The sequence below is a fragment of the Callorhinus ursinus genome, unplaced genomic scaffold, assembly GCF_003265705.2.
Source record: "Callorhinus ursinus isolate GAN/ISIS: 27379988/994484 unplaced genomic scaffold, GSC_fseal_2.0 scaffold25, whole genome shotgun sequence".
Taxonomy (NCBI): Eukaryota; Metazoa; Chordata; class Mammalia; order Carnivora; family Otariidae; genus Callorhinus; species Callorhinus ursinus.
In genome coordinates, this window is record NW_027397087.1 from 23,041,736 (window position 1) to 23,062,079 (window position 20,344).

Here is a 20,344-nt window from a genome sequence, read left to right on the forward strand (position 1 = left end):
TCATTTATTTCTGAAATATAAATAGAATTTTCTAAAAGTTATTCCAAATCATCTCCCTCAAATGTTTTCTTTTTCTGATTACTTAATCTGTTTTCATTACAGAAATTTAGAAAATACAGAAAAGAATACAAAAATCACAAACTGAACTATCAAGAATTAACTACTGTTTACTTTTTAAAGAATAGATATCCCATAAATATAGTTTAAATTGGAATTAAACTGGATATGTTTTATAATATCAACTTTTTTCATATAACAGTGTATTTTTAGTATTTTCATCTGTCCCTAAATTTTCTCAAATGTTTTTTCCTTTGTTTTTAGCCAGCTTTATTGAGGTTTAATTCACATAGAATAAAGTACACCAATTTTAAGTGTACAGTTTTTGTCCTTGGACAAATGTATATGGTTTTATAACCACAACATTAATAATATAGAATGTTTCTACCACCCCAAAAAGTTTCCTTATGCCCCTTGGTAATCAGTACTCTTCTTCCATCCCCTGGCAGCCATTCATCTGCTTTTCCATTACTAGAGCTTTGTCTTTTCTAGAGGTTCATGTAAATCATAGTATGTAGTCTTGTGTCTGACATCTTTTACTTATTAGCATAATCTGCAGCTTAATTTTTAGAGACTACATAGTAGACAGTTGTCTGGATGTACTGTGATTTATTTAACCTGTGTCCTATTATTGGACTCCCCATTAGTTGCTAAAGTAAATAATTCTGTGATCAACTTTTTTACATAAATTCCTATGTACATCTCTAATTATATCCTTAGGATGAATTTCTAAAGTTGGAATTGCTGATCAAGATGTAATGAACATTTTAAGGCTTTGGGTTCATTTTGCCAATTTGTCCTTCAAAAAAATTGTTCCAGTTGATTCATGTTTTTTTTTAAGATTTTATTTATTAGAGACTGCAAGCATGCACATGAGAGAGAAAACGAGAGAGAGCAGAGGGAGAGGGAGAAGCAGACTCCCCACTGAGCAGGGAGCCCGAGACCATGACCTGAGCCAAGGGCAGACGTCCAACAGACTGAGCCACCCAGGCACCCCATAACTTATGTTTTAGAATCATCACCAGTGATGATACTTCTCTCTGAAACAAAAAGTAGTCATTTTCTGAGATACTTCTCTCATTCTGTGTCTTAAGCTTTTCTTCCTCCTTCTTAGTAACGTGTTTAGGAGCACAGGTTAAGCAAATTATAATACATTAGTGTACTAGGACAGTGCTTCTCAAACCTTAATGTACATATGAACCAGCCAGGGATCTTGCTAAAATGTAGCTTCCAATTCAATAGGCTTGCAATAGAACTTGAGTCTGTGTTTTTAACACGCTCCCAGTAATGCTGATGCTACTGATCACATTTTGAGTAGCAAGGCACTAGAATATTATGTAGTCATTCAAATTATGTTTCTAAAGAGTTACACTATTATGGAGAAGTGTTTATGCTGAATGTGCAATGGAAAATACATTTAAAAATGTATGTGGTGGGGTGCCTGGGTAACTTGGTTGAGTGTATGAATCTTAATTTCAACTCAGGTCATGATCTCAGGGTTGTGAGATCAAGCCCTGCATCATCTGGCTCCACGTTCAGTGTGGAGTCTGCTTGGGATTCTCTCTCTGCCCCTCTCTCCACTTATACATGTGTTTGCCCTCTAAAGAAAGAAAGAAAGAAAGAAAAAGAAAGAAAAATTTTTTGAAAATGTATGTGATATAATTTCAACTACATATATATATATGTGCATTAAAGAAAGACTGGAAAGATATATATAATCATGTTAAGTGTAACTATTACTACTATTTGGTAAAATTTATGGGTAATTTTCATTTCCATCTTTATAATTTTATACAATGAGCATATCTTATTTTATAGGGACTTAATAGATATTGTTGTTACTTTGTTTTCTAGCAGTACTAATGAAGATGAGGATTTGAACCCAGAACAGAAGATAGAAAGGGAGAAAGAAAGGCGGATGGCTAACAACGCTAGAGAACGTTTACGTGTGAGGGATATTAACGAGGCATTCAAAGAGCTTGGTCGAATGTGTCAGCTCCATTTAAAGAGTGAAAAACCCCAAACAAAACTCCTTATTCTTCATCAGGCCGTGGCAGTCATCCTTAGTCTAGAACAGCAAGTCAGAGGTAAGTAGGTTCAACAAAGATACATAACTATTCTGGCTTAGGTGGGCAGACATTTCTTTTTCCACTTGCTCTTCTGCTTGGGAAGTTGTTAAGTTCATCTAGTACTTCTACCACTGCATCATCTGGATCAAGTTTTCTCTGTAGTTCTCTCACCTCTGTCTCATAATATTCGTCAATATCTGTAGGCTTGATCCTTCCCACAAACCAGTAGAGCACAGTCCTTTGAAATGTTGCAGAGAATAGCCAGCCTCTGCTTGCTGCTCAGCATTAGTGTTTTTGCCCCTTTGTTCTTGTTCTTGTTAAGTCTGGTCTCCCACACTGTTGAATTAACCTGCCCAGACCTGTTCTCCTCCCTGCTCCTTCCTGTCTTCCCCGTTCTCTGTACGGAATTTCTTGCCTACTTTACCCTGGACCATCTATTAAAATGGCCTTGCTGATTAATAGGATGCCTGATCCTGGCCCCTCCTGGCTTTACTTCATATGGATGTTCTTTATACCCAGGTCAATATGGTCTCAGGGCTTATTTATTGATCCCTGATCAGGAATGCCATGAACTTCTTGGCCTAATATGCACTGACATGCTTGTGTGTTTCTCAGGGCAGAAGTATAGTTTATTACAGGCTTATCCACTGCTGACTCAGACAAGTGTCCCAGCTGTTTTATCTTTCAAGAAATTTGATGGAATATTGAAGAAGCTTTGAAACTTCATTTTTTGAACAAGTATTTATTACACACCTCCTGTCCCAGTCACCTATATGCTAGACCCTATCTTACCAATCAATACAAGCTTCTTGCCACTGAAAGTTTTTACCATTCAGCTTGATTTTTTTCATATACCTCATTGTCTTCTATTCTAGAGTTATGAATGTTTTATCCTAAGTCTTTTTGCAAAGAATTATAGATGTGCCCTTGGATTCCAAACCCTACCTCTACCTTCTCTTCATTAAGAACAACTCTTTCTTATTTAGTGGATGTTTATATGGGATTTTATTTAAAGAAAGTTAGAAAAGAAAAAAGAATAACAACTGTAACCATGGACCCTCAGCATTGGTCACAGAAAGAACACTCTATCTAAGGAAACTAGAGTTTAGAGAACTTGAATACACTTTCAGAAAAACTTAACCATAGTCATGAATTGATCCATCCACTTCCCTCCAGTATATTTAAATAAGAATGATGAATAGATTATTTCATGCATAACCAATCCACCATTAAAACCAGATACTTGCTCCTATTAAGGCCCTTAGAATATCTGTAAAGGGTAAATGTTAATGAAACCTGATTTTCAAGAATGTGGAGACTCCCTTGGGATGCTCATACAGTCTGATTGTTGCCCGCTCATCTGTGGTAGGATCAGTGGTTCCTTGAACCTTCAGTATCTGCTGTCACTTCATCAAAGTTTTTTTTTTTTTCCATGTGTCTGACACCTTTTATCTCACTCTGAAGGTAGTGAGGCACCTGTGTTTATTGGTCCCAGTACATTCATCCTTCTGCTCTGCGTACCCAAGATATTTTCTGCCCTTACTCTCCCCAGCCATTTGTTGTCAAGACTCTTGTCACTACCTGGACAGCAGTGGTGCCAGAACTTATTCCTGTACAGCTTTCCTTCCCACTGTTTATTAAAGCTAGAATACGAGTCATTTGTTTTTAAAAACATTTCGTTTAAGATCAGAGGTACCTACTCTCAGATCTAAGTCATCAAAATGAGAAATACCTCTGTGTTTGAAAAAAGTTGTAAACGCCACCATTCCTGGGTGGATTTTATTCAATCACTTGTAAGATTTTACTTTGTAGTGGTTCCATGTAAGTAGCTAGGACAGAAAAGCTGAGTCTGAGAGAAGATGTAACAGCTAAGCTCATCCAACTGCCTGATAACTTTCTGGTCACTGTTAAGGGGTACTGACTTTTTTGTGGAGTTCTGGAAAGCTCTATATAAGGAGCCATTGACTGATTAGAGTTTGAACAGAATTTAAAATACACTGACTGTAACTTCAGTTAAGGGCTGCTTTCATATTCATAAAAGCTTACCTTCCTCCCATCCTCAGACTCTGGGCTTCAAAGCCCAGAGCTTTTATTTTATGTCTTTAATGTAAAAGCCTTGGGATTCAGTCAAGATCCTTCTTGAAAGGCACTCTGATGGCTGTTTGTCAAAGAGGATTTAGAACCCTTCATGCAGCCCACATACCTCTGCCTTGCTATAGCAGCACCTTTAGAGGTTAGTATGACCACTGTCTTCTCTGGGCATTACCTCCAGCAGTTATTTGAATAACCTGTTTACATCTGAGAGCCTTTTCATTCCTACAAGGGTTCTACCCAGCAGTCCCTGGGCCCAGCAGTTTCTATAAAGAGGTACATTTTGTTTACATGACTACTTTGGGCATTCCCTGCACTCTTTTTCTGCACCTTCTGGTTTGGGATAGTGCTTCAAGACTGTATCTGGCTATCCACAACCTGTCATCCCTGGACAAGTGTCTATATCAGGAGGGCAACCAGCAGTGTATTCTGGAGAAGAGCAGAAGGAGTGGCTTCCCTTCTGAGCCTCAGATTTTGCCAGAGCACTTTTTGTGCCTTGGTACTTCACATACCAAATTCTACTTGATCCCTGCCATTGCCAATTTAAACCTTTCCGTTATGACAACTATAATGTCAACATTACAATTTTACTAATCCTCAATAGATTTTACATATTACTTTGAAGTTTCTACTCTCACCTTTACTAACGATTAGATTAGTGGTCAGACATTTCCTCCTCAAAGTTTCACAGGTCCGCTCAATCAGCTTACTTCTCTTCCAGTAATAATTTAGGGACAATAGAACTATTAGGATTTTAGTTTCCTGGTCTTTTAGTAAGTTTGAAGATAAATGAGGTAAGACAGTGGTTCCCAAATCTGGCTGGTCCCAGAATCACCTGAGGCTTTTCCTTTTCCCAAATTTCCAGACCCTACCCTTAGGAGATTTTAATTTAGTTGCAGTGATACAGTAATACATAGTAGTCTTAGCATAGTCATTGATAATACTCCTTACTAAATCTTCACTGAAATGATTAAAAATAGTATTAATCCACAAGGACAGATGGGAGAAAAGATTGTAATATCCAAATCAGAGAGCAAAATATGTATGTAAGATGGAAAGTAGACAGAGTATGATAATTGACTTATTTAGACAGAAGAAATTAAGTGGGGCAGGGAGGAATACCAACAAGAAGTAGATCATTTTGTCTCACAAAACTCCAGAACACAAGCGGGGGGAGTGGGAGAGAAAGAAGCAGGCTTCACCCAAAAGGCCCTATTCTTTGGAGGTGCTAATATTGGAGAAGGCATTACCTGAAAACAGGAAGATTAACCAAAGGTTTGTCTGCTATGAAAAAATTGGACCCCTCATCAAAATATCATCAGACTTCTAGACAAATAATGCTGGATTCCAGGAGATAGTAGGGCAGTGACTTCAAAATTCTAAGGAAAAAATCATTTTTAACCTAGAAGTCTATATCTCCCCAAACCATTAATCAGAGGGTGAAGATAGAATAAAGATATTTTGGATATGCGAAGACTTTAAAATTTTACCTCCTAGGGGTGCCTGGGTGGCTCAGTCATTAAGCGTCTGCCTTCGGCTCAGGTCATGATCCCAGGGTCCGGGGATCGAGCCCCACATCAGACTCTCTGCTCAGCGGGAAGCCTGCTTCTCCCTCTCTCACTCCCCCTGCTTGTGTTCCCTCTCTCACTGTCTCTCTCTGTCAAATAAATGAATAAAATCTTAAAAAAAAAAAAATTTTTTTTACCTCCTACATACATGTTCTCAGAAAGCTTCTGGAACGTATGCTTTAGCCAAATAAGGACATAATCAATAAAGACAAAGGTATATGATCCAAGAAACAAAGACTCTAACACAAGAGAGCATCAAAAGGAAATCTCATGACAAGATCTAGTAGGCCTAGAAAACCAATGTGCCTACACATTGAAATTAGAAGATCGTGGGGCACCTGTGTGGCTCATTCGGTTAAGCTTGTGACTTCAGCTCAGATTGTGATCTCAGGGTCCTGGGATCAAGCTCCCTGCTGAGTGGGGAGTCTGCTTCTCCCTTTGCCCTTCCCCCTGCTTGTGCTCTGTCTCTCTCTAAAATAAATAAAATCTTAAAAAAAAAAATAGAAGTTGGCTAGCTGCAGGGCGCCTGGGTGGCTCAGTTGGTTAAGCGACTGCCTTCGGCTCAGGTCATGATCCTGGAGTCCTGGGATCGAGTCCCGCATCAGGTTCCCTGCTTGGCAGGGAGTCTGCTTCTCCCTCTGACCCTCCCCTCTCTCATGCACTCTCTCTCTCTCTCTCATTCTCTCTCTCAAATAAATAAATAAAATCTTTAAAAGAAAAAAAATTAAAAAAAAAAAAGTTGGCTAGCTACAGAAGAAAGAAAGGGATTTTTCCCAATTTTCTTTCCAGGGTAAGAAAATGGAATTAATAGATGAAATGATGGTATGTTTGAGATTTGGGGGCAGGGGGGGAATGTTGATAGGCATTTGTTAGATCTATTGAAGCATGGATCGGGGACAAAATCAGCACTACTAGCAAATGAAAAGCAAGGCAACTATTAACTTCAGGAAAAACAAACAGTCATACGAGCAAGGAAACAATGTAAAATTCTTGACTTGCAAGTATGTCCCCATAGTTATTATAACAAATATTTATCTAGTCATAATAATGTAAGAAGTGACTATGCAGTTAGCCAAAATTTGAGCTTTATTTTTTTTTTAAAGATTGTATTTATTTGACAGAGACACAGCAAGAGAAGGAACACAAGCAGGGGGAGTGGGAGAGGAAGAAGCAGGCTTCCCGCTGAGTAGGGAGCCCAATGTGGGGCTCGATCCCAGGACCCCGGGATCATGACCTTAGCTGAAGGCAGATGCTTAACAACTGAGTCACCCAGGCACCCCAAAATTTGAGTTTTAGATACATTGAGAAGATGGTATTTTAAGAGAGCCAAGTCCTCAATTTGGGTATCCAAAGTCAGTAATAGAATTACTGTAATTGAAATGTGGGAAAGACAATCACTTTTTATGTCCTGCAGGTAATGTCTGCTCACCTGTACATCAGGCCTTCTGGCTACTTAATACATTTGCCATGGGCTGCTCACACACACCAGAAGGTATTAAAAGACAACACTAGCATCTGCCTCTTTTGGATCAAAGCTCACTTCACATTTTCTAGAGCTTATTCTCTTGGTTCTTATAGCCCTGAGTGTTCTTTGTCTGACTAACCGTAGAAATCTTGCAAGATGTTGCCTAACTTGAGTTTTTGGCTCTGGTCCTCTCTAGCTATTCTGATCATGCCTGCTAAATCCTTGTGTGACACAGGGTCATAGTTAGCTAAGAGCAGTGTTTTTTATGAGATAAATGTGAACCTGTTTCAATTGGAAAACTTTCAAATCTCACTTTCTCCTCTTTGGATTTAACATGTTAATTTATGCTCTCTTTTCAGTCTCTCCAGTCATTATATGAGACTGCTCCCTGCACAGCAAAGGGACATGACACCTAATAAAAGAACTCTAATTATTAGTTAGAAGTGCACATTTACTTGTTAAGAAAATAATTCCCGAAATTTTTACATAATGATGAACATGGCTTTTTATTTTACTACTTATCCTAATAATAAGTGTGTACCTTTCTTTCTTCATTGATCTTCCTCATAGTTGAAGAGGCTTTATGTCTTTTCCTAAATGCAGGGGCTGAGAAAATAAGAACTCTAAAATGAAATTTTATCATTGTGCATGAGTAATAGTCAATAGAATCAGCTGAGTTAACCATAATAAAGTCTTTTGTCTACTTTTTTTAAACTCAGAAGTGACTATAAATATGTGTTGTAAATGCATGTTCAAATACATTTTACTTGGCTTAGAGGAAGTACATAAAAAAAGAAGAATCCTGCTGTGTTGCATTCAGCTGGCCATTTCAAGAAAATCTAACAAAATTCACAACTTCTACAAAATACGGTTTTCATTATAGGCTAACATTTTTCCAGATTTTTTCTTTAAAGATTTTATTTTTAAGTAGTCTCCACACCCAGCATGGGACTTAAACTTACGACACCAAGATCAGGAGTCATATGCTCCACCACCTGAACCAGCCAGGTGCCCCAAGATTTTATTTTATTTTATTTTTAAAGATTTTATTTATTTATTTGATAGAGAGACAGCAAGAGAGGGAACATAAGCAGGAGGAGTGGGAGAGGGAGAAGCAGGATTCCCACCGAGCAGGGAGCCCGATGCGGGGCTTGATCCCAGGACCCTGGGACCATGACCTGAGCCGAAGGCAGACGCCTAATGACTGAGCCACCCAGGCGCCCCCCCCAAGATTTTATTTTTAAGCAATCTCCACACCCAGTTTGTGGCTCAAACCCACCACCCCGAGATCAAGAGTCCCACGCTCCACTGACTAAGCCAGCCAGGCACCCCTTCATTACAGACTAATTTTAAGTGATCCTTTTATATTACATTCATTAGGACATTTTTAATCAGTTTATAAAAATACATATAACAACTTTTCACTTATACTTTATGATATCAGAAACAAAAAACGAACCAGAAGCTGTCATGGGTTAGATATCTTGTGCTTAAAACACATTTAAGGGGGCACCTGGGTGGCTCAGATGGTTGGGAATCTGCCTTCGGCTCAGGTCATGATCTCCAGGTCCTGGGATCAAGCCCCAAGTCGGGGTCTGCTTCTGCCTCTCCCTGTGCTCATACTCTCTCTCTCTCTCTGTATCTTTCTGTTTCAGATGAATAAATAAAAGCTTTAAAAATAAATAAATACATACATATATACTCATTTAAGGAAAAGATATCATGAAAAATAATTCCCAAGTGGATTTTGATCCAGTGGGTCTCCAGTCCAATGGCTTTTCTTTCCCTTTATTTCACATAGTAAGACCCCCTACTCTTGAAAATGCCCACTTCAAAAATTCCATCTAGTTGTCTCTGCTATCTTATATACAAAGCAGTAGAGGTTTTTATCACCCTTTTAATCACACCTCTAGCAGTAGAAAGAACTATTCAATCATCTCGTTCTACATATGAAAGTAGAAAAGCAAGGTAGTATGCCAGCTACCTCTTTCTCTTGAGGAGTTGGCACATTTTTTATAGAGGAATGGCTGTGGGTATCTATTTTTTTTAATTTTTATTGTTATGTTAATCACCATACATCATTAGTTTTTGATGTAGTGTTCCATGATTCATTGTTTGTGCATAACACCCAGTGCTCCACGCAGAACGTGCCCTCTTTAATTGTGGGTATCTATTTTATCATTTTCTAAGCTGATAAAATTCTAGATAAGGCACAGATGTCTCTCTCCAGGTACATAAGAGAATGTCAGCATTCATATCAATCCAGTGTACCATATCTTAGGACACTGAGGAGATTTGGTAGACTAACAACAGCACTTGCCAAAATGTTTGAGTAAAGCAGTAAAAGAACTGCCTTTACCTTTAGATATTGATATAGATCAAATCAAACCCTAGAAGACTACATCAGAAGCAGAATAAGAAGAAAACACCAAATACTCCCTAAAAAACATAAGCTTAGAGGCTTATTTAATCTGAGGGTTTATGTGAGCACATCATTGTTATCTGTGTAATGTTATTCAGTGTGGGAATGAAATTGCTGAGAGTGGTAATCCCCATAGAAAGAAAACATAAGAGCAATTTGTTCAGTTTAAGACCTAAGAGGTCTTATTCCTAACTTATGACTATAACGATAAAAATTATTTTTCCCTGTTTCAGAGAGGAACCTTAACCCCAAAGCAGCCTGCCTTAAGAGAAGGGAAGAAGAAAAAGTTTCTGCCGTATCGGCAGAGCCGCCAACCACACTGCCAGGAACCCATCCTGGGCTTAGTGAAACTACCAACCCTATGGGTCATATGTAAACATCAGCCAGGTAAGTGTGGGAATGAAAAGGAAGTGCAAGGAAATTACTTGATTCATCTTAAACTAAGCTAGAACCTTTGAACAGAATTCTCTGGTGGCAGTGGTCATGGTAAAGGTCACAGGTAATTTGAAATCCCAAACAGTTTACCTTTCCGTTGTATAACCATACTTAGAGAGCCAATGTCCTTTAAAATCACATTACTATTCAGAGTGTGATAGTATCTTGTAATTTACAAAGAATTTGGGTTCTCCTGCTCTGGATCATCATGTATATGATCTCACATGAATACTACTCTGATCCAAGAAGAAAATAGTGCAATGACTAATCTGTCAAATAACTTTTGCTACCACTCATAGTCTTCATTCTCAACCAGTTTTCTCTTAACCATCTACCTCTTCTTGTCATGAAATCTTTATACACAAAAGAGTTAACTGCTTGCTTCCATTTGGATCAGCTATGCATCTTCTCTCATAAGCATGTAAGCATATCAGTTACACCTTCTGGAATCTACTAATGAATGTAAAGGTATTACATCTGATAGAACCACAGTGCCCTTCTCTCTGGAATTTTACATCTTGAAAAACTGTTTTTATCTTTCCCTTATGGATTAAACACAATTCACTTCCTTAACGATTTTTTGTTTAACAGTGTGACAAGGGTAATATGAGGTTGTTGCCCAAGTAGTTAATGTGAATGATCTTTTTTCTTAAAGATAGACATTTACATGATCTATAACAACCTAAATTGTAGTTATTATTTAGGTGGCAGAAGTTAATATAGAATGTAATTAAATATTTTAACTAGCAGCATGGATTAGGAATACCTCTGGGAACTTCATTTTTTATAATCTGCCTGCAGCAGTGTGTAGTTCTTTTCCCAATTTCATCAGCATGTTAAAAGCAGTAAATAAAAGTGAATGAATGGGAGGTGTGGAGCACAAAAAAAAATATCAAGTGCAATTTCATTTGGTCAGCTTTGTAGCTATCTCATTCTGAGCTGAAAATCTGGAATTTGATATTTTGTAAACTACAAACATAACTCACCTTTTCCTGAAGAATTTGGTTCCTACCACCTCTGTATATATCATTCCTTAAGATCAAACTAGACCAAAACTGAAGAGTTAATTTGGGAGGGACGCCTGGGTGGCTCACTCAGTTAAGCGGCTGCCTTCGGCTCAGGTCATGATCTGAGGGTCCTGGGATCAAGTCCCGCATTGGGCTCCTTGCTCAGCAGGGAGCCTGCTTCTCCCTCTGCCTGTAGCTCCCCCTGCTTGTACTCTCTCTCTCTAACAAATAAATTTTTAAAAATCTTTAAAAAAAAAAAAAAAAGTTAATTTGGGGACAAACGGAAGAAGGGTTAATGTGACTAAGTGTCAGTTATACTTGTAACAGTAGCATGCTGGAGAAAACTAACCCACCTCCCCCACAAAACAATACCCAGCAACCTAATAGATTATGCAGGTCAAAGAGACTTCAGGCAAGAGTTAGTTAACATACAATTCCTTTAAAACTCATGCCACTGTTTCATATTTTGTGGAAAATATAGAATATCATGAAAAGGTATTTTTGTTCAAAAATAGACTTTAATGTTTTAAAATAACATGCCATTGTTTTTCAATGTTTCTAAATTGGCAACTCATTTTAAAGAAGAGTGATGAGGTAACTTGTTATGCTCAGGTCCCAGGTAGCCACCAGGCTATGAAAAGAGCACTTCTTTTTTTTTTTTTTCTCAAAGATTTTATTTGACAGAAACACAGCGAGAGAGGGAACACAAGCAGGGGGAGTGGGAGAGGGAGAAGCAGGCCTCCAGCCAAGCAAGGAGCCCGAAGCGGGGCTCAATCCCAGGACCCCGGGACCACGACCCGAGCTGAAGGCAGACGCCTAACGACTGAGCCACCCAGGCGCCCCTGAAAAGAGCACTTGACATTGAGTTGTCACATTTGTCACAGAGCCTCTGTCTGTCTCTAGTACCCATTTCCTTTTACTCTCTTCCTGGTCTCTCTCCCTCCCCTGTTTACTTCCTGTTCTTTTACTGCTTCCATATCTAATACTGCTTTCATGTCTCTATCCTTATCTCAAGAATGAGGAAATTCCACCGCTTAAGTTAAAATTAAACCTGGGCATTCTCACCTCTCAAAAAGAGATGAAGAATCCTTTAAAAAAAAAAAAAAAAGAAAGTTTCAGGGTTATAAGAAATGTAGCAAACTTAGTTGGTTCCATAAAATTTTATAGGTTAAGTGTTTATTATCTTAACATATGTTTTAACGGTTGCTAATTTCAAAAAGGTGGTTGTCTGGTTTCACCTTATAACCTTCAGTTCTTTATAGAACTGAATAACATTAAAAACCAGCAAAAGACTGGGCAGCAGGAAAATGACTGCTAGAACCAAAATGGCTGATAAATGATCACAGAATGACTGAGTATAAAAGCACAGAATTTACCACCACATGATATAAGGCCAGGTAGCTTTGAGTATCTCGGTTATCCATTTCTAAGAGCATAACTCTTATAAAACAGTACTGTGGTTATTGTTAAATAAAGAAGTGAAAGGTATGATTCTTTGTAAAATTACTTTCATCAAAAGTGGCTAAAATGGAAAATTTCAGTGTTTACTACTATGTAAATTGAGACTGTTAAGTGTATAAAATTTGTACTAATACCAGTAAAGTTTAATCATTCGTTCATTCATTGAACAAACATTTACTGAGGACCTTCTGTGAACCAGGAACAGGAACCATTGTGAAAACAAATACCAGGGGCGCCTGGGTGGCTCAGTCGTTAAGCGTCTGCCTTGGGCCCAGGTCATGGTCCCAGGGTCCTGGGATCGAACCCCGCATCGGGCTCCCTGCTCACCGGGAAGCCTGCTTCTCCCTCTCCCACTCCCCCTGCTTGTGTTCCCTCTCTCGCTGTCTCTGTCAGATAAATAAATAAAATCTTAAAAAAAACAAAACAAATACCAAATGGTCCTGCCTTCAGAAACTTTCAGTTTAGAGGAGGTGTAAACTATTAAGACAATATGGTAGACTAGATGTATCAGTAGGTGAATGCTTTACCATCGTCTCTCCATTGAAAAATGGATGAGTGGAACCTCAGAATTCAGGTATTGGCAACTTGAATGTTGCCAAAATAGAAGTTTGCATAATTGCCCCAGCTGTTGTATAATCCTGTATCTTTTGATTTCTATAATCACATGATCTCCTTTAAAAATCTTACACTATTTCAATTACACCTTAAAAGAAATTCCGAAGCTCTTTTATAAGTCATTTAGCAGACTGCTAATTTAGTATAAACCTGGGTATAAATGAGGAATATCAATATCAACTTGTTTTTTTCTGGGGAGGTATTTATTTTTAATGATGATGTCCTAACTGGTTCTGTTCTTTCCCTTGACTCTCCCTGCCACAGTTCCAGAGTTATCAGTAGGCTAGATAGAAGGTGACCTCTCCTCATAAGGACTTGGACAACTCAGATTATCTGAAGACACAAACCTGCTAGGAGGGAGAAGAAAAAACAAAACACTTGAAGCAAGAAACTCAAATGTAATCCTACGATCAAAGCAACTGGTCAACACTTCCATCAGAAGTGAAGATAGGAAGCTCATCAGATAGAACGTCAGCCCATGAAATGTTTGCAACATATCACTTTGTTGCAAGCAGTGTGTCGCTTCTGCACAATCAGAGACTGTCTCGATCTCTCCACTCATCGTGGAAGTTGCCTTGTGCCTAAACTGAATTGACAAATGCATTGTAACTACAAATTTTATTTATTGTTATGGAACTGTAAGGTCTACATATAAAGGGAAAAAGTTAATGTGGAAAGCTGATCTAAACTCAGCTGATGCCAGCATTCGTTAAAGCTGTTCACGTGCAGAACAAAGCAGTGACAACCATTGGCCCTTAGCATTCCCGGCATACCTATTAGTGTCTTAAAAAGGAAGGGAAAAGTCTTTTGTTTGCCCTCTCCTATCCTTTTGCCATATGAATAGTGTTTTCCGTGAAATAGGAAAATATTACTTGGTATAGCATTTCTTTCGCTCTCATTTTTTCATTCATTTTTATTTTCTCTTTGTGGGTGTTATATTTGGTCTCTGAATCTGAATAGTTTATGGTCACAATCCAGAATCCTCATGTAGTCCTATGTGCTTTGCATATTTACCTTACAAAGATAAACAGAGACCATCTGTGACCATAGCCTAGCTAAGATTTTAAAGGGGAAATTTTGTCCCCTAGATTTTCCCCAAAATAAACATTGCTTTATTTCTAATAATAACCAAGACTTTTCAAGCTTCTAGATTTCATAGTAAAGCTTGTAATAGCAAGAGTGTAAATTACAAGGGAAGAATCTACTTCTTAGAAATTGCTTTGTTTTCCAAGCAGTAAGTACTACATATAGTACTTGTAAAGTGTTAGCTGTAAAGTAAGCACAAAAATGGATTTAAAATATAAAGAAGATTTCAGGCTGTGATTATGGTGACCGTAACAAAACCCAGTGGTCACCAAGGCAGGTAGTGTGATAAATGAACACACCACTCTGAGGCTAATTACCAAATGGAATACAAGAGCAGTGGTCACCCGTGTTTCCTTATCGTCGCCTTTATTTCTCTGTCACTTGGATGGCTGGTCAATGGGGAGGAATTCAGTGGGTGATTTAATCAACCACAAACCATCTGCCCCCGTCCCAAGAAGATGAGCCAGATTAGCCGTAAACCAGTGCTTGTCAGTCCATCTTAGCACAGTACGTTAAGGCACCCCTCTGTTTCTAATCCTTAAGAGTTGTTTTTTAAGATATCATAATCACTTTGAACTTCCATGAAATCTGTCTTCCACCACAACAGCCCTGGGAGAGAAAAACATGCTAAACAAGGTTGTCTTGGCTTAATAATTCCTTATGGCCAGTATCAACAAAGGCAGTCAGCACACAGAAGAAAGGACCCAAATCACTCTGTAACTTTAAAGATTTCTGTTAATTTGAAAGAACAAAAACAATTAAGACAGGACTTCAGATCCTCCAATCAGGATGATTCCTAACGAATCTGTCTTTTGTGAACTTAGTGGACTTTTTGGTTACTTTAATTTGCATATATTCTCCAATTACATCAGACTCTATCTGTGGCCTTGTTCTTCATTTCAGTGTTAATCAGCTAAACAGAAGTTGTTGCTTATGATGTGTGAGTGAGCATACGCCACTGCCTGGCCTTTTTTTCTTCAGAGCTTGTTGTCTTTTTCGCTATATTAGACTTTGCAGTATGCCCAGAAGCTTTCCTTCATAAAATAGAAAGAAAAAACATTTGGCTTATTTTTCACTGTAGCTAGTCTTTTATACAATAATCTTGTAAGAAAATTTCTTGAATTCTAAATATTACTCTTTCTAGATTTTTGAAATCGAAAAGTTTTCAGTAAAAAGTTTCTTACTTTATTTTATTATATTAGGTAGTAAAAATGTAGGGTTATTTACCATAACCTGTTCATTAATATCAGAAATTTACAATAGCATTTTAAGACCATAGTAGGATTCTAGCATACCGTGTAGTACCTATGGAGTATTGTAAGAGCTAATTGTCCGAGATGAATTGCTTCTCATCTTGTTCTCCAGTTTCCATTGTTGGTTTATTGCCGATTTGTATCCTGTGTCAAATTCAAGGTATTATTGATAAACCTTTTCAACCAGCAGCAAGAAGTTCAAAATTTTTTCTGTCACTGTAACAGAAAACACAATATGTATATAACATTTATGTAGCAATAAATGTGCCATCTTTTTTTTTAACATAGTAAACTAGTGAGTTTTTTATATTCTTCTCTTAAAGAATAATGCGTTTTGTTCTCTTCTCCATCTCATTCCTCCCACACTGCTTTTCTTTTTTCCTCCAGCTTTATAGAGATATAATTGACATTATACCATTGTGTAAGTTTAAGGTGGACGATATTATGATTTGAGATCTGTATATATTGCAAAATGACTACCATAGTAAGGTTAGTTAACATACCTAGCGCCTCACATAATTGCTTTTTTGTGTGTGTGGTGAGAATTTTTAAGGCTTACAGAGCTTTTCATAATCTGCATTATCTACATTATCTGGGAAGCCCATCAGCACAGAATCAGGCTTGTGGAACTAAGTTGGTAATCTACTCTGTAGTTGCCCTGGCTTGTGTATTTCTCCCCTTGCCCTCTCTACGGATAGTGGCCTTTTAGCCTTTTTCTGGAGGTTGACCAAACAGTGATTAGTAGTTAAAATCTGCTCTCTTGCAGATTAAGAGAAAAGCGAAGGATGGAAAAACACTCAAAGGAGGCTTTTCAAATTAACATTTTTCAAAATTCTTCATGTTTTATATCCCTTTTCTTACAAAAAGCCTCTGTCGTAAGTAAAGACTGGTATTATTTACTGTTTTCAAGTAAAAAATTCTGTTTTCATCTAGATTTTCACACACAATGCCACCTACCCATCACCACCAAAAATATGCATAGAGACTATCCATGAGGACTTAATGCCAAGCAAGAACCTGAGACAAACTGTAGACAAACTTTTTTGGACAAACTTTCAGTAATGTAGGGCCTGTGTGTAAGAAACACATGGTTGTGGGCGCCTGGGTGGCTCAGATGGTTGAGTGTCTGCCTTCGACTCAGGTCGTAATCCCAGAGTCCTGGGATCGAGTCCTGCATCGGGCTCCCTGCTCCTTGGGAGCCTGCTTCTCCCTCTGCCTCTCTCTCTCTCTCTCTCTCTCCCGCCCATCTCTCATGAATAAATAAATAAAATCTTTAAAAAAAAAAAACATAATAAAAAAATTAAAAAAAAAAACATGGTTGTGATCACACCCTCTTGGGATCCTGGCAAATTGCTTTTCTTGGTTAATTGTAAAGACCACTGTTCACAATGGAGGCCCAACAGATCATTTTACTAATTGTGGGATATGATGAAAGCAATTAAACATTGTACTTTGATTTCTTTTTATACAAAACAGTAAACTAAGTAAAAAGCTCTAAGAAGAAAATATAGAATGTTAGAGCTGAAATGACATCTAGACACCATCTCATCAACTACCTCATTAACAGATTATAAAAAAACTGAGGCCCAGAGAGGTTGTATGTCTCCAAGAGCACGTGATCAGTAAAAGATCAAGACATTTAAAACTTTGACAAAATCTCCCTGCCTTTATTTTCTCTCTATCGATATTTAGGCTGATTTTATTCTGTGGCTTTGTTTTTGCTTCCTCTACCACATTTTTTTCTCTTGTTTTTCCTCTCCTCTGGTTCCTATATTTTTTTCTTCTATGGAAACTCAAAATTTAAGTCACATCATGTGTACATGTGTGTGTACTGTTTGCGTGCGTCAAGATTAAAGAGTATTAGCTTTGGCATCAAACAATCCTCAGTTCAAATCCAAGCTCATCTAATTAGCCCCATTTCCTCACCTGAAAAAATGGGAGATAGGTATTAGAATTGTGTAGGTATTGAATGAAACAATGTATGGAAAGCTCTTACCACAGTTCCTTTCACATAAGTACTCAATAAATGATAAATATTTTTTAAATAATTGGTAGCTTTCCTTAAAACCAGCTCCCAGGATGATTCCTCATTAGCCATCCTGTGAGAGGTAATGGTGGTCCAGTCAACCCCAAGTGATGTTGACCCATCTTTGCAGTGGTCTGCATTCTTTTGGGGCAATCCAAAGAAACATTTATTTTCAGCACCCTCCTATGGCTACAATTTATGAGGACTAGGACTATTTTTTAAGCCTTCACATTTTAAGAGCAAGCCGGTAGGCTTTGGCCGGTCACATTGTGTGGGTTGGCAGCTGTGTCAGCTTGGGTCCTCAGGAAGCAGATGCCAACATGGAGTTAGAGGAATTTGTTAGCAGTAGTACCAGTGGGAAACAAAAGGAAAAGGAATCAGGCATAGCCAGGGAATGGCCTTACCATGATGCAGGTCTGACATCTGAAAGAAGAGGAGAAGGAAAAAGGATTCGGTAGGAAGAGCCTCAGGCTGCCTCAAGAGAATCCCGAGCAGTCCGATGGAGTCCACGAAGATTGCTCATTGAGGGTCTTGCACTGGGCAGAAATGGTAGGGTAGGAATGTACCTGTTGTGGCCAACCATTTCCTGGGAGTCACCTGGGAAGACAGAGCTCAGGAACACGGCAGCAAAGGTGCTGCCCCTGGATGCTGACCACCAACTCCCCCGACAGGTTCTCCCTTGAGGGGAGATGGAGATGACCCGCCACGGCTTCCACAGCACCTCACCGCGACTTCCTACAAACGGCAAGACCCAGAGGGTTTGCGGAGCAGTCACTGGGACCGTAGCTCATCGCAACAGGCTGATCGGTATTTGAAAAACTGCCATTCCACATTCAAGTAAACCTACACGTGTTACTGAGAAGGATGAACCCCATTACTCCGTTTTTGTGAGCTGTGATGCAGACTGGTGAATTGTTTCAGGTTGCTGTGTCCACAATGTTCAGGGGACATTGTGGTAAGTCCCTGCCTACTGGATGGGCATCTTTGTAGCCAGCTGGGTTGGGAAGGCGACAATGCCCTCATCTTTTTGGGGTGTTCCCCTATGAGTGTCCCCAGCCCCAGGAGCTCTTACTCTGCCCTATACTGGGCATGCATGTCCATGGGACTAGAAATAACCTTGTCTTCTTTTTCTTTCCCTCTTAAATCAGTTATTCCAGAAGGCAACCCGAAAGGGTTTTTCTGTTCCCTGTGGCCTAGACTGCCAGGCTTTTTTTTTTTAAGATTTACTCAGTTATTTGAGAGAGCATGAGCAGGGGGGAGGAACAGACTCCCCGCTGAGTAGAGAGCCCGACATGGGGCTCGATCCCAGGACCCCAAGATCATGACCCGAGCCAAAGGCAGACACACTCAACCAACTTAGCCACCCAGGTGCCCCCTAGACCTCTAGTCTTTTCCAAAAACTGATACGGGGTACTGCTGCATGCTGCTAGGTTCTCCTTTCTCACTACTAAGGGTCGATGCTCCACTAGACAGAGTCCTTGCCAAAGTCTCCAGGCTTTCTCGGCCTTTTATGTTAGGCACTGTAAACACAATGCCCCAGGCCTCCAAGCCCTTCAAAGACTGTGAAAACATTTGCAACCTGAAAAAAATATTATGGAGCTGAAAGATAAAAAACTGCAAAAATGGGGGCACCTGGGTGGCTCAGTCCATTAAGCAACCAACTCTTGATTTTGGCTTAGGGTCGTGGTCTCAGGGTCTTGAGATGGACCCTGGTGTTGGGCTCCACACTCAGTGGGAGGTCTGCTCGAGATTTGCTCTCTTCTCTCCCTCTGCCCCTCCCCTCACCCCCATGGCATGAGCTTGCTCGCTCTCTCTCAAAAAAAATTAAACTGTAAAAATGAAAGTAATTTTAAAAGTTACCTCAAAATTTCATAGCAAAGTAAAATTACTTTTCAATGTGGGATTCGAGCTCACTTTAATGTATTTGTTTGGGCGGGTGGTTTACAAGATTTTATTTTTAAGTAATCTACACCCAACTTGGGGCTCGAACTCACAACCCTGAGATCAGGAGTCACACGCTCTACCAGCTGAGCCAGGCAGGTGCCCCTTAACATATTTGATAAGATAGAGACTAGGACTTCCAAAGGTCATAAAACCATTTTGGGTTTCTTCAATTCCACAGTCTCTTTCAGTCACCACTTTTTCTTCTCTGTTTCTTTATTATCTCCTTGGGAAGAAACAGAACACTTGTCTTCCCCTCTTGGAGGAAAGCCCATTTCTTTATCTCTGAAGATCTAACCCAGTGCCTAGGCCATGAGGACCCCCAGGGACAGCACAGATATTTTTAGGAGCTCTAAACAGACCCCTTTTCCCCTGCTCCCAGGCAGGGTCCCTAGGGACCCTATGAGATTTTTTTTTTTCTTTTTTTTTTTTTGCTTTCTCCCATTTCCCTGGCCTTCAACAGCCCTTTTTTTTCTTCAAGCCCAAGTCTCTTCTCCTCGACCGTTGGTCCTTGACGGGCCAAGGTGGCAGCCCCATGTTGGGAGCAGGCTGTGGCAGGGCCTCTGGACCACCTTGACCTGAAATATGACCCAGTCATTTGCCATGATGGTTTTTCTCCATCTTCTGAGTCCTCCCAGTGACCACCCTCGCAGCTTGGAGAGATTGGTGTTTCAAAGCAGCACAGTAAGGAAGCTCCAACCTCTGCCTTGTAGGGCCTCGGGCATTCGAAAGCCCTGCCCTGTGGGGGCCACCTCACACTCAAAGGTGCAGGCTAGAGGAGGCTGACGCCTCCATCCAGTCAGACTGGGCCACCACACCTACTCATTCCAGGCCTCCCCCAGGCCATT

General features: G+C 39.4%; 1 protein-coding gene across 14 annotated transcripts in view; it reads left to right on the forward strand.

Annotated features, from left to right (window-relative positions):
- TCF12 (transcription factor 12) overlaps nucleotides 1-15,810 on the forward strand; it is a 375,554-nt gene extending 359,744 nt beyond the window's left edge. For 11 of the 14 annotated variants that reach the window (XM_073877071.1, XM_025883883.2, XM_025883885.2 and 8 more), the window contains 3 exons: nucleotides 1,912-2,144; nucleotides 9,906-10,059; nucleotides 13,455-15,810. In XM_073877071.1, coding sequence (XP_073733172.1) covers nucleotides 1,912-2,144; nucleotides 9,906-10,048 — 376 coding nt within the window. In that variant the 3' untranslated portion in view covers nucleotides 10,049-10,059; nucleotides 13,455-15,810. The remainder of the gene's footprint in view (nucleotides 1-1,911; nucleotides 2,145-9,905; nucleotides 10,060-13,454) is intronic. The other 3 variants (XM_025883884.2, XM_025883886.2, XM_025883890.2) reach the window with 1 other exon arrangement.
- Nucleotides 15,811-20,344: the final 4,534 nt, after the last annotated feature.